Here is a 15268-nt window from a genome sequence, read left to right on the forward strand (position 1 = left end):
TTTGGGACATACTTTTCACAGATAAGGAAAAGTATATATTTTTTAATGTTTTTTGTCATGTGTTGTAAAGAGAATTTCTCTAGTATTGACACATAACTCTTACTGCACATGATATAAGACCTCACATAAAGGGCTGAGAGAGGTTCTTTAGTTCATTGGGTAAGAAAAGTTTTTGACAGCTGTACAGTGTGGAAAACTAGCCCATGGTTTAGGACCAGATCTGGTTTTGGAAAAGACCAGGGACAAGAGTTAAAACATATGGAATTTATTTGAGAAGTAATTCTTAGCTATGACTAAGAGCCTGTGCTCAAATGCTTGGGAAAGTTTAAAAGAAAATGTTTGCAAAATAAATCATACCTCTTGTTTGCTAAATTGTAGGACTTTGATAACTTTTGGGTACTCATGGACTTCTGTAATTATGTATTAAAGCCCTGAAGTTTTCTCTTTTAATTAATTTTTCTTGTTTTTTTTTTTAGCACTGTGATTCAATTTGTTGGTTTATTCAATTAAGGAATTATTTATTTCAAAAAGTTTTCTCTTCCTCTTAGCCCCCAGAGATCCTTAAAATACTCACATTCAAGCAGTCACTACTGGGCTAGTTTATAGGAAAGATACACTGTATGTGTGTTATTTGCTTCTGGTGTTGTTTTTTCAACCATACAAGTTCCAATTACAGTGTTTACTGTTTGTTTATATCAAGATAGTATGTGACATAAACATCCTAAGTAAGTGTTGTACCAGGGGGAGTGAAGTAGGAAAAGTCAATACTACTGTGGTTATATTTCTGAAAGAATACCTATTTTTCTCATTTCCCTAACTTTTATTGGTAGAATTATGTGGGGGAAATGTTCCTATTTTAAATTAATAGTTCCTAATCTTCCCTGTGTCCATGCTGCTTCTCACATCACCATTACATTATTACAACTAAGCATTTCATAAGCCAAGAAAAATCATTATTACTCAACTCAGCCTGACTTTTTATCACACATATAAATATGGCATCAGCACAATAGTGAAAGTGGGGATGCAATAAAAAGTCCACATCATTTTTCGAAGAAGATGAGTAATGGAGAAAATAATATCTCTACATATATGGGTTTAGAAATTAGAAAACAGGAAAATAATCTCATCACTAACTCTGCAGGTCATTTGTTTTCCTTGGTTTTTACTTTATGATAGGCAGACTCACAAGTATGGCTTGTGGGGGCAAGTCTTACTTTTGGTCCTGCAGTATATTCTTTATTATCTGACAGTGATATAATGAGGATTGGCAGAGTAGTTAGGAGTATGGACTGCAGAGTCAGAATGCCGGGGTTCATGTTATGGCTCTGCCACCAGCTTTAGTTTGTGACCTTGGGCAAACTACTTAGCCTCTTTGGGTCTCAACTTCCTTATCGTAAAATGGGAATAATAATAGTACCCTTTCCCTAAATCTATTGTAAGAATTGAAGGAGAATTCTCTTGGCCCGTAGTAAATGTTCAGTAATCATTGTTATATGTGTACTCTAGAATCTATTTCCCCATTTACCTGATGGGAGTGACCTGTGCACTTTTGTGTTCATGCTTTTAGGCCTATTATTCTATGATATACTCCCCTACCCCAAACCCCTTTCCTCGTTCCCAGCTAAGATCTAGTATAACCGTGTTTTTCTTTTTTGAGTTTTCGGTTCAGCACAGTAGTGAAATCAACCTTAAGGAAGAAGGAGTAGGGAGAATTTGGAGGGTGACTTGCATCTCTTATTTTTGAGGAGTTACTGCTCTTTCCCCTGTAGCCCACTATAGCCATTTGTATGATAACAGTCTGCCCTCAAAAGTTTTGACTTGAGGTACAATAGTACTTCTTTTTCCCTGCAAAACCAATTTATAAGTAAAGAACCTTGTGTGAAAAAAATCATTGTAAATTAATAGTTGTTTTTTTGTGTGTGACTGAGTCTTTTTCTAAAGATATCAATGAGTGTAGTTTCCCATCACTACTTATGTAGATACTGATTGCTAGGTATGTTATACAGCATATATCACTACATATTATAGAAATACTAATTATCAAAAATACTTAGTTTGTTGCCATCCTCAGTAATATGATGAAGAATAGTATTTGCTATAGTAACTTATTGCAGGTGCCCATTATGGCTGTCAGAAATAACTTTATCAAATTTAGCAATGGTTATGTTGAGTTTCCACTGTGGCAAGGGATTTTGCTAGACAGTGATTGTTAAAAAATCAATAAGACATTATCTCACCTTTACAGGAATGGAAAGATAACCTTATCTATATTTATATAACATATGCAGCATGAATACTGTCACTCTTGCTAGTAAGAGATGTTTATAACCAACATTTGTGATCATTCCTTCAGTGTCGAGATTCAGCCTCAGAATCCTTCTCAACCTGGCACCACAGAAACCTGCTATCACTCAGTTAGACTTGGAAGCTAAAACTGTTAATCATCAGTGCTATTGTAGAAGTTTGTTCAACGTATTGCTTTGGAAGCCCAGAAATTCAAAAGCCTTGCTTTGCGTAAAAAAGTTTAGGTGTGAAGAAGTACAAACGAGTTTAATCTATTGGGTATTGGAAAAGACATACAGAATTGGAAATATTATACCCACAGGTACGTTTGAAAGAAATGCTTTAAAAAGTAGATAAAAGGAGTCTTGTATAGTTACCACTCTTTCCCACTCTTTGTAGTTTAATATTGGTGTCTTCCAAATACACATTTAGTTCTAAGCATTGATGTGCTGGAAAAGTTTAACTGCCAGCGCTTAGGTATTTGTGTGTGTGTGTGCATGCGTGTGTATGTGCACATAACCCTGATTTGTAATGCCTGTTGATTTTCCTGGTGTAAATACTTCCACCTCAGCTGACTTCAACCCCATGTCATTGAGTGAATACAGCCTGGGAAGAGATACACAGTGTTTCCCTGGGGCCGCTGTGAGCCTGCTCCTGCCCACCACTAGCCCCCAATCTCTCTTCCTATACTTTCTCTATCACTCCCTGTATTAGTTTGGTTAGTCTCTGCTTTGCTTCTATGCTTTTCTGTCCTGCCTAATTCCTTCCTCCCTTCTCTTCTCTCCCTTGTCCTCTTCTTCACTTCTATTCTCTCCCCATTATTGCAAAATTGGAATAAGCAATTTAAGAAATTGCATATACACTGGATATCTTAAGTCTTTCTTAAGGTTTTAACAATCTGCCATTATGGAAATACTGAGCAATTGTAATTAAAATACATTAACATTCAGCTACTAAGATGTAATTGCTGAAAAATAACTGTGACTCTGGGAATTTACTTAATGAATTTTCATTTCTTTTATAAACTCAAAAAGACTATTAGAAGCTTGCTTAAATTCACAAATGAAGAATTTAAAACAAATGAGTGATTTTAATTTCTCTCTCCAAAGATATCTTTCGTAGTGAATACTGAGAAGGGTAGAGAAATATTAGCAGAAGAAATAGCAATAAAAGTAGGGTGGGGAGGAGATAAACATTGGATTACATAAATTATCAATTTGTTGAAGGTTCCCCCCCGCCCACACACACATAAAGCCACTTTGACTAGGGGATAAAACCTGGGCAAAAAAAGAAAAAACTCCTGAGGCCACAACTGACTCAAAAAATACAGTGTTTTTGATATTTGAGGTGGGGAGAAGGGAGAAGGTATATTTTCCTTCCCCATCAGCATGAGGACATCAGTACATGGGACAGCTGTGTTACAGGAAAATCAGAGGCTATCTCCACAGTGTTAACAAACTTGGATGCATCATTGAATACTAATGGCAATACCACAGATAGATACAACCTCAATAGATCCCGGGATTTTCTGAGAATTCCAAAGGCAGAGGACTGGCTGAAGTAACCTCACCAGTAATTTTGCAGAACATTTTTACCCAGTGAAATTCAGGAGTGATTATTTAACCCATTGCAGCACTTCTTACATTACCTGTGTTCTCACAGGTAGATTAAACTTCAGTATCTGACTTGTATGACCTTTGAGGTAAGGTAATACAGCCATATATTCCATAAAATGTTTTCCTAAATGCATACTTTCTGGTCAAAACCAAAAGAAAAGTATTTGTTATGATGAATGTATGTGTAGGATGTTTGGAGTATTTAAGTAGCTTGTAAGATGTCAATTCTACTTTGATCTTCACATATCTTCTTTTTTATAGCTGAAAAGTAGTTTGACCTTCTTTCTGCTGGGTTTTTTTTTTCAGTCTCTATTTTAGAACTATAAATGTTCAAGTAGTAATCAGGGTGATAATAAGTGGACACAGGTTTTGAGCAGGCAATATGTTAGGTTATAGCTGGTATTTTAAAATGTTTTCCACAATGCTTGAATGCTTTAAAATATTCTTAGTGTAACCTCCCATTAGCGATTGCTGCGTAAGAGGGAATAATGCAAAAGTAGTTTAAAAGCGATAAAAACCTAAGGAAAATAACTTCCCTTTCTTGTTCAAATAACTCAATATTCAGAGAATTTCATTTGGTACAACCTAGAGTTATGACATTATTAGATCTCAGTGGATTATATGAAATATTGCAATTTACCCCTCTCTTTCACTTTCTTAGCTAGGTTCTATGAAAATGGTCAATTCTTTCTTGGATGAATGCTTTTCTACTCCCTCATCTTATGAGTGTAGAGGGCTTTATTTAAAAATAACAAACTTTAATTTGAGTTATTTGGGATAGTTATAAGCTCTAGAAAGAATAGAGGATTCTTTGCTGTTTGCCCTAGTAAACACTCTGTTCCACTTAAGAAGTCTTGACATTATATGCTGATGAGATTCCACTCTTACACTAGAAATCTAGTAGCAACTTCCTATTTCATTTAAAAAAATATGTGCATTATAATTGGCCTACACGAAAGAATGAATTTAAGAGGAAGCAAGTATAACTTTATATTAATAAACTTATGACCACTCTACATAAAATATAAAATTTAATCTTTGTAAATAAGCATATTATCATCCTTAAACATAAAGGGAAACAGACTTGGAAAGTTTTAATAACTTGACCAAGATTGCACAGTTGTCAGGGTATAAACCAACAATTAAATAGAAACTAATGCACTCTCCTGAAGAGTGTACGACCTCCTATCTTTTGAAATAAGGGAGGATTCAGGGCATCTGGGTGGCTCAGTTGTTAAGCATCTGCCTTCGGCTTAGGTCATGATCCCAGGGTCCTGGGATTGAGCCCCACATCGGGCTCCTTGCTCCGCGGGAAGCCTGCTTCTCCTCTCCCACTCCCCCTATTTGTGTTCCCTCTCTTGCTGTATCTCTCTCTATTAAATAAATAAATAAAATCTTAAAAAAAAAAAAGAAGGGAGGATTCATAAAGCATCATTCTCCAAAAATTTAAATTTCTTTGCCTAACATATTTCAATAAGAAAAGTATCATTACTGGTAAAAGTAAAGAAAATATGAAAGTAATATTAAATTTAAATGAGTTTGGATCTAAACAGATGAGGTCCAATGGGGTGGGGTTCATAATGGAACACCAGCTTAATAAGTAGAATCAAAACATTCAGTACTGAAGTAGCAAGTGACATTCAGGTTGAAATTAAATGTATTACAGTAACCTTACATAGCACTTTTTTTTTGTTCATTTGTTTAGGTGAAGACATGGTTTTTCAGATTAATTTGCTTACATTAAAGGATATAAAGTAAATCTTGTAGTCTTTGACTTTGTATCACTTATTATATGAAGGTCTTGTTCATATATCCATCCTTTACAACTTATGTGAGTTTGGCTTTTGAGTTCTAGTTTAGAAGAGCTGTGGGCTTATTGACCCAAGAGAAGGACTGTCTCTTGTGTAGCTTTGAAGAGTAACTTGACCAGGATGGAGGAGTGAGCCACAGGCTAGCCCTAGACCACTTGCCAGAATTTCATCCTGAGAAGCTGTTTGGGAGGAAGGAATAGGACAGAAGTTGGAAGAAGGCAGAGGGGAGATACTTGCCTATAATCCCAAATTAGGACTGTGATCTAATTTTCCCAGTTGCAAATGCTAAGGAAAATAATCCTTATGCCATTCTTATCTCAGACTGCTTATAGGTATCTTCTGAATTAACTACTCATGAAATACCCTTGTGATCTTTCCACTGTGTGTGGATTGGCTATATAGGTATCTCAACAGGAAATTATTTTTGCAACGAGCTATATCATCCAGGTTTTATTTCTGTAAATGGCATCATCTGTTGTAGCCTTCTCAAGCAGTTGCTTTAGCGAGCACCAAAGAGTATTGTTAAATCTTCTTTTCAAAACTTTGAGTCGTTTGGTACTTTGAAAGTTTGGGGTAGAAAATTGTGGTCTTCTATCCTGATATTATTGACTAGGTTGAGTTTAATGGGACACTATGTTCACTGATTAGTGATGGGCTGTGACTGGTACCAACAACGACGGATTTTAACCAGAACCTGGAAAGGGGAGAATAAGTAAAAGTGTAAGAATTACCTTTCAGATTTGTTTTATTCGATTGCTGCTCATTTCATTGGTCACACAAATTGTAAGGTTCTCAACAGTGAAAAACAAGCATTAAAAATAGGAATTTTGGGGGGCACCTGGGTGGTTGTTGGTTAAGCAGCTGCCTTCAGCTCAGGTCATGATCCCAGGGTCCTGGGATCGAGCCCCACATCAGGCTCCTTGCTTAGTGGGGTGTCTGCTTCTCCTTCTGCCTACCGCTCCCCCTGCTTGTGCTCTCTCTCTGTCAAATAAATAAATAAAATCTTTAAAAAAAATAGGAATTTTTAAAAAAGTTTTATTTATTTATTTGAGAGAGAGCGCACACACCTGTGCAAGCAGAGGAAGGGGCAGAGGGAGAGAAGCAGACTTTCTGGTGAGTGCGGAGCTCGATATGGGGCTTGATCCCAGAACCGTGAGATCATGACCCCAGCTGAAATCAAGAGTCTGATGCTTAACCAACTGAGCCACCCAGGTGCCCTCAAAATAGGAATAAGCGGGGGAAATCGGAGGGGTAGACGAACCATGAGAGACGATGGACTCTGAAAAACAAACAGGGTTCTAGAGGGGAGGGGGGTGGGAGGATGGGTTCGCCTGGTGGTGGGTATTGAGGAGGGCACATTCTGCATGGAGCACTGGGTGTTGTGCACAAACAATGAATCATGGAACACTTCATCTAAAACTAATGATGTAATGTATGGGGATTAACATAAGAATAAAAAAAAAGAAAAAAAAAGAATATGCTGTACATTGGTATCTATATACAATGGAATATTATGCAGCCATCAAAAGGAATGAGATCTTGCCATTTGCAATGACGTGGATGGAACTGGAGGGTATTATGTTGAGTGAAATAAGTCAAACAGAGAAAGACATGTATCATATGACCTCACTGATATGAGGAATTCTTAATCGCAGGAATCAAACTGAGTGTTTTTGGGGTGGGGGTTGGGGTGGGAGGGATGGGATTGCTGGGTGATAGACATTGGGGTGGGTATGTGCTATGCTGAGTGCTGTGAATTGTGCAAGACTGTTGAATCACAGATCTGTACCTCTGAAACAAATAATGCAATATATGTTAAGGAAAAAAAAAGAAGATAGCAGGAGGGGAAGAATAAAGCGGGGGAAATTGGAGGGGTAGACGAACAATGAGAGACGATGGACTCTGAAAAACAAACTGAGGGTTCTAGAGGGGAGGGGGGTGGGAGGATGGGTTCGCCTGGTGGTGGGTATTGAGGAGGGCACATTCTGCATGGAGCACTGGGTGTTATGCACAAACAATGAATCATGGAACACTTCATCTAAAACTAATGATGTAATGTATGGGGATTAACATAAGAATAAAAAAAATGAGAAAAAAATAGGATAGCACTTGGAAATCCATAGTCTATAGAAAATTATAATTTGTGTATACTTGGACACGTACACACACACACACACACACAAATGTATTTGGAGGATTATTCATCTAATCACATAAAAGCTTTCCTAGTCATTACTTACGAGTGATTTATGAGCACTCCCTGGTGGCTATTTATTAGAACCACTTGAAACAGCAAAAGAAAAGGTGAGTGAAAACTTAATTGCTCGGCTCTATGTAAGGAACACTGCACCCACAGTTCAAGTGTGCTGACTCAGTAAGTGCAGTGTTGTAAAGTATTATCCAATATCAGATTTGCTTCTCTGCTACAGAAAATGAGTGAAATAGCAGATAATTTGATTTTTAAAATGGACCAATATCTATAAAAATAGGTTGCTTGTACCCAGAGTTTGGAATTATAAATGGTGATCTCATGATACGAGGAATTTGAGAAACAAGACAGAGGATCATAGGGGAAGGGAGGGAAAAATGAAACAAGACGAAACCAGAGAGGGAGACAAACCATAAAAGACTCTTAATCTCAGGAAACAAACTGAGGGTTGCTGGAGTGGAGGGAGTGGGAGGGATGGGGTGGCTGGGGGATGGACACTGGGGAGGGTATGTGCTATGGTGAGTGTTGTGAATTGTGCAAGAGTGCTGAATCACAGACCTGTACCCCTGAAACAAATAATACATTATATGTTCATAAAAACACTAAAAAAATAAATAAAATAATTACAAGATAGTAAATTGATTATATCTTATTTACTGAAATAAGACCTTTTTAAGATTTTACATTATCAATATCTAGGGAGAATATTAAAATTGGTTTTATATTTTTCCTAAAGCCTCTTAGTAAGTTCATGCAAAGTAACACATTCCACAAATATTATGGGATCTTGAATCTCCTGAACTCTGTGACTTGATGCCCCTGCCCTCCCCCCAACCTGGAATTACCTTCTGGGAGAAGTTTCATCAAGCCTCTTGTGTAAATCTGGGGAGAAAAAGTTCCATGTGAGCCAAAATTTCATTTCTCTAGATTTTTTTTTTAGACCTTACGAAAGTAAAGTCACCAGAGTTGTACCCTGATTCACGTTTTAATTATAGTTTTCCACCATTTTGTATGTCATTTTCCTTTATTATGCAGTAGCAGCAGTACCTCTTTTAAACCTGCTAAAATTTTAAACACCTTTAATTTACACTTGGATTACTTCAGAATTGAAGAATTTTGTCCATGTGATTGACCAGTTTGTGGGGATGAAAAGCATGCATTCCCTGGGGGATGTACAAAGTAAGGATCAGAAGCAGCCAAATTGGATTGTAAATCCACTTTGTGCCCTTTGAAAAGTGTTGTTGGCATTTCCATTTTGATGTCTTGAGTTTAGATTCACGTGTTGTGAACAGCGGTTCATTGACTGCACACAAAAAAGCATGATATTTGAGATCTAAAACAACACATATGTTATACTGGCTTATGGAAAAAAAATAGGTTCCTGTTTAACTATTATCTATCCAGTAGATCAGTACTTTTCTGTTAAATTAATTTCAATTCAGTTTCTACCTTTGAAGAACTACACTTTAAATCATGGGAAATGTGGGGCGCCTGGTGGCTCAGTTGTTAAGCGTCTGCCTTCGGCTCAGGTCATGATCTCAGGGTCCTTGGATAGAACCCCGCATCGGGCTCCCTCCTCTGTGGGAAGCCTGCTTCTCCCTCTCCCACTCCCCCTGCTTGTGTTCCCTCTCTCGCTGTGTCTCTCTGTCTAATAAATAAAATCTTAAAAAAAAAAAAAATCTTGGGAAATTTAAGACTGAACACATAGTAGACATTGCAAATTCTGTGAAGAAGGAAACATTTTTCCAAAGGCTGTCATGTGTCAAATCTATGCCTGTTATTTTAAAAATGTGTATTTCTCCTTTAATTTTTATAAACATCTTAAGAGGTATAGGGATGAAAACACTGAGATTTATTTTTTTTTATTCCTTCAGTTTCACATTATAGAATGAGAGTAGGAGAGAAAGAAAGAGGAGAAAAATGAACAAATGCAAAAACAAAAGGAAAAAAATGAAGAAAATTGGGTTAAGGAATAATAACTGCCTCATAGGGTGGTTGTTAATTCACATCTCATGTGTTATATCCTCAGGTTTTGTTTTATTCCCAGGTCATATTTACATGTGGCAGAGATTGAAATCACTGGATACTAGTGTGGTGCCAATGTCTTAGTATATGGATCTATCAATTGGTCCCTTTCCTAATCCTTCTCTTCCCAATAAAAATATTTCTTTCATATTGATTAACTCTGTTATTTTGAGATGGCATATTCTGCCAAAATATTGGAGTCTTCCCATGGCATCGAACATAGTAGATCCAAAGTGAAATTCATTATCTTTATTCCTTCTCCCTCAAACATACTCTTTACCTCATTTACCCTCATTCTTAATGTGATGCGAAAGTTCAGTGCCTGAGGCAAAACCTCTTAATGTCCCCTTTGATTCCTCTCCCTCTGGGTCTTTTTCTGTTTTCTGAGAACACTGCCATTCCCTATTAGCTGTTCCTCAACACTGCAGGTACCTGATCCTAGTACCTAATTATTTCAAACTTGAGTTCCACTCCCATCTATTCACCTGGCATCTCTTCATTCTCAAACGATCCCACATATTCCTGGCTTCCTAGAACAGGTTTTTACAACATGAATTTTCTGTTTAGAAGCCAGCAGGGATTCCACGTTAAGGCTGTTCTTCCTAGATTATGGGTATCTTTTCCTTATTCCAACTGAGTTTCCTACTAAAAATATATATACACTTTTCTCCAGCTAGATAATGTTCTTGTTAGTTGATAATAATGTATTAATTCTATAAAGCATGTTATGTGCCAGAACTGTTTGACATACTTCATATTCATTCTGTATTCCCATTTTTCAAAAGTTAACTGAGGGCCTGTAACTAGGTCAATGCACTCACAGTCATGATTGACTCTTAATGAGTGCTTAATAAATTGCTTTTTTTTTCTGCATTGCACTCTCCCTTCCCACATATCAGGCTTAGTTCTATCCCCTTGCCTTTATTTATGGTGTTCCTTATTTCTAGAATATTTTTGTCTCTTCAGTGTATCCAGTTCACATTCACCATCCAAATCCTACCTTGACTCATTTAGTTCTCAAGGATGTTTACTGGTGTCAAAATCCTGTTCTCCATAGTTTATCATGCAAAACTAATCAGTTTTGTCTTTCAATTTTTCCAAATATTTTAGCAGTGTTTTAAGAGCATCAAATATTTGTTGAATGAATAAAATTTTCCTCTCTTCTCAAATAGACATTACATTTCTGGAAGGTTTAGTCTATGCCTTAGTTTTTTCCCTTTATCATAGACCTCATCAATGTGCTTGGCATGTACATAAGTACCTAGTGATTGGATATGGGAGAGCCAAGGCCATCTGTCTTTCAGGACTTTTATGGGAAAATACCTTCTCATAATGTGCGCATAGATACACTTCAGTCAAAGGGTAATATTGTAGATTCAGATACAGAAGTCTACTCAGTAGGTAAATACAGAATGAGATTAATTATCTATATCAGTTTGGAGGTATTAAAAGCTATAAATTTTGAGCACTATTAATATCAATATTAAGACACTGAAATAAGTGTTTTACATTCATTATCTTAGTCTTTAGAACCAAGTTAAGTTGTGGGGTAGGTGTTGCAGCTGATGCTCAGAATGGTTAAACAGCAGCTTGTAGAAATAGGCCCCAATTTAAACCCAGGTTGTCTTGATTTTAAATATATGTACTTGTGCTAGGCATATCATCTTTTTTTTTAAATTATGTTATGTTAATCACCATACATTACATCATTAGTTTCTGATGTAGTGTTCCATGATTCATTGTTTATTGCATATCATCTTATTCAACATCCTTATTATTGGAGTTTTTACCACTTGAGAAATATCTCCCTGTTTAAATTCACTAACTTTAAATATATTATATCATGCTTGTTTCCAGCATATCATAAACATTCAGTAAATGTTAGCCTTTATTGTTATCATTTTTCCAAATTACACATGAGTGTTCATGACATTGTCTTTCACCTTATGCAAATCTTAAGTTTAGAAGCAGATGTGTGTGCGTGCGTGTGTGTGTGTGCATGCATGCACGGGTGTGTGCGTGTGTTTATGTATTTGGGGTTTCATGAGGGCAAAGAAGATGTAGAGCCTGAGAATTAAAAGTGAGCTACTTTGCTACTTTCCAATCATCTCTCTCTAGAAAGATGCATTCACAGTGTATCTGGAGGGATGCCTATCTGAGCTCACAAATGGGTATTAGGTGATGGATGTCAGAGGTATCTACAGTCTGTTGTTGATGTCTTAGAAAGGATTTTGAGGGCGCCTGGGTGGCTCAGTTGGTTAAGCGACTGCCTTCGGCTCAGGTCATGATCCTGGAGTCCCGGGATCGAGTCCCGCATCGGGCTCCCTGCTCGGCAGGGAGTCTGCTTCTCCCTCTCCCACTCCCCGTTTGTGTTCCCTCTCTCGCTGTGTCTTTCTCTGTCAAATAAATTAAAAAAAAAAAATCTTAGAAAGGATTTTGAGCATTGATCTACTTTATATGTCTTTATATAAGGAGTTAAAGTCCTCTCTTCAAGATTTGTCATATTATTTTTCTGCGAATTGGAGAATGATAATCATGGAAGGCACTAACACTCTAGTTTTTATTTTTGTGTATACTATCTTTGTGCATTTAGATATGGAATTTGAGAAATAAAACTTGACTAGAGAATAGTAAGTTCAGTGAAAATAAGTGAAAGTAAAACACTTTCATTGAAATTTTAGAGTTTTGATATAATTTTAGACTTACATTAAAGTTGTAAGAATGATATAAGGAACTCCTATATATTATTCAACCTATTTTAAAAGAGTTATATATTTTAAAAAATAGGGTTTTCTCTTCATCTTAGCATTTGCTAATTATATAATAGATCATATTATCACAGTGGTAAACTATAAATTTTGTTTGTTAACTATAAATATCCCTTCAGTTTTATTGAGATGTCATGGACATATAATATTGTGTAAGTTTAAGGTGCATAGGTTGACTTGCTACATGTATATATTGCAAAATGATTACCATCAGGGCATTAGCTAACACTTCCATGCTGTCACATAATTACCATTTTTTGTGTGTGTTGAGAACATTTAAGATCTTATGTTTAATTTTAGTGATTTCTAAAGGTTTTTTCAGTTGAAGATTTCCTCCCAGCATACTGTTTTTCTTAGAAATGTCTGTCTCTTGCATTCAGTTCCTGGCTCCCACAATGAAAACTCCTTCTTCACAATATTCTCACAGATCCAAATTAAAATATTTATCTGTTTTAAAGTGTTAGTAAATCCCAATTTGGAGTTTGGGGCTAAAATACTGTTCATTGAAATGAAATCAGGTACTATTATAGTAGGGTTGGAAATATATGAACATTCAGGCAAATCCCAAGTGTAAGAAATCTAATTAAGTAGAAAAAAATGAGCCTTATTTTATTTGCAGCTGTAGAATAACATTATAGTGACAAATAGAAGAGCTTTATATGGCTCAATTTTAAAATGATGCTTAAATTGACTGCATTATACCAGTGTAATTAAAGGTATTTGTAATTTAATATCTGTTACTTCTTAGTTACATCTTAGAATATGAAATTAAATTTCAGACTAGGATCTGAACATGTGTACTTGTCCATTATTCACATTATTGTTGGAATTAAGTGAAATAATTTGTGAAAACAACCTTATAAAACAGAAAATACTATACAACATGCAAGGCATTTTTATTTCATTTGTAGAAGCCAACAAGAGAACAAAAGCTGTTTACTGAAGTATGTTGAATAAAGGAGCTATCTGTTTTTTAATATTTGCATGAAATTATACAGAAGTTAATGTATTTCATTTTTAATTTCAGATTCAAAACGCTAATGATGTATTAATTGCTCCACTTGAGAAATTTCGCAAAGAACAGATAGGTGCAGCAAAAGTAAGTGTTATATTTTATTATTCTTCAGATATCCTCCTGATAATTAAAGATGACATACTTTCAGATGTTAACATTTTTGAAATTAGAATGACCTTTTAAAAAATTCTGTACATCACTTTTAACTTTTGCACAGAGCCTATTATAAAGATTGGAATTCTTTTAAACATAAAGGATATTCTTCTACTAATAGAGAAAGTCAGCATGTTATAAGTGAGTTCCTTCCATCCCAACAATTGTAGGAAATTAACTATTTTAAAGAGCATGAAATTAAGGTAAAATTGAGGAGCTTTTTCCGTAACCATACAAAATAAAAATTAGGTATAGGGTATATTGAAAACTCAGGCAGTAATCATAAAATAACTTTTATTATTTTTTTGGTATTTTTTCATTATTAATAAAAATATGTTTGTGAGGGGCGCCTGGGTGGCACAGTTGGTTAGGTGTCCCCCTCGTGGTTTCAGCTCAGGTCATGATTTCAGGGTCCTGAGATCAAGCCCTGTGTTGGGCTTCATGCATGGAGTATGTTTGGGAATCTTTCTCCTTCTCCCTCTGCCCCTCCTACTTGTGCCCTGTCTTTCAAATAAATAAGTCTTTAAAAAATGTGTCTGTGAAATAACTTTTGACATGTTTCTCAAGACTTTGCATTAATGCTTAATTGATTATGGACCAATTAAAATTACCCTGAGCCTGATAATTTTTGAAATTGCATCTTCTTTCTTGGGTCTACACTTTACCTGGTCAGCATTAGGACATAAAATTTAGGGTTTCCAAAATAGAAATCATCATCTCCCATCCTTTCTCCATCTTTTCTCTATTTTGATTTTCCATTTAGTCAATGATCTACCCCTTCCCCATTTGAGCAGTGTTGTTTATTCTATTGCAGAATTATTTTTCCTCCTTTCCTCCTTCCCCTTACATCTGAAATATTGAAATCACTTACTAGTTGGTCTCCACACACCTGAATCTTAATCAGTTAACATGTTTTTGCTGTCTTCATCATTCTTCAGTGATGAAGTTTTCAGTGGTCCTCCTTGAGAGACACTTTGATTCTGATAATGAAAGTTTTCCAGCTTTTCACAGTGTGCCCATTTGCTATATTTCAGCACACCTCCCCACTCAGGCACATTGTCTTCTCACAGTCTCTCTTTATACCCTGACTAGGTCTATGGCTTTGCCCCAATTTCTCTCTCCCTGGAATATTTTTTGCTGTTCGCTTGTTGAAATCCTGGTAGCTCTCCATGGCTTCATTCATACCCCAGCACTAGAAAGAAGCCTTCCTCATATTTGTTCCCCTTCCAGAACTGATAATCTTTCTTATAGAATCGGGCATTTTTTTTGCTTATTTACTGTAAAAAGCTAGCACAGTCTGTCTTGAATTAGTTTTATGTGCATTTTTCTACAAATTATAAGCCATTATCAAGTTAAGGACTAAACCAGAACATTTTTTATGTTAA

The 15268-nt window shown here is 36.0% G+C and overlaps 1 protein-coding gene across 6 annotated transcripts in view; it reads left to right on the forward strand.

Moving 5' to 3' along the window:
• Window positions 1-15268, forward strand: part of ARHGAP42 (Rho GTPase activating protein 42) — a 319552-nt gene that overhangs the window by 136782 nt on the left and 167502 nt on the right. For 5 of the 6 annotated variants that reach the window (XM_064577200.1, XM_064577196.1, XM_064577197.1 and 2 more), the window contains one exon: window positions 13743-13814. The exons of the other annotated variant lie outside the window; for it this stretch is intronic. In XM_064577200.1, coding sequence (XP_064433270.1) covers window positions 13743-13814 — 72 coding nt within the window. The remainder of the gene's footprint in view (window positions 1-13742; window positions 13815-15268) is intronic. 6 annotated transcript variants of the gene reach the window in all.

Source organism: Mirounga angustirostris, unplaced genomic scaffold (genome assembly GCF_029215605.1).
Source record: "Mirounga angustirostris isolate CCGP_5_RB_7025 unplaced genomic scaffold, mMirAng1.0.hap1 SCAF_13, whole genome shotgun sequence".
Lineage (NCBI taxonomy): Eukaryota > Metazoa > Chordata > Mammalia > Carnivora > Phocidae > Mirounga > Mirounga angustirostris.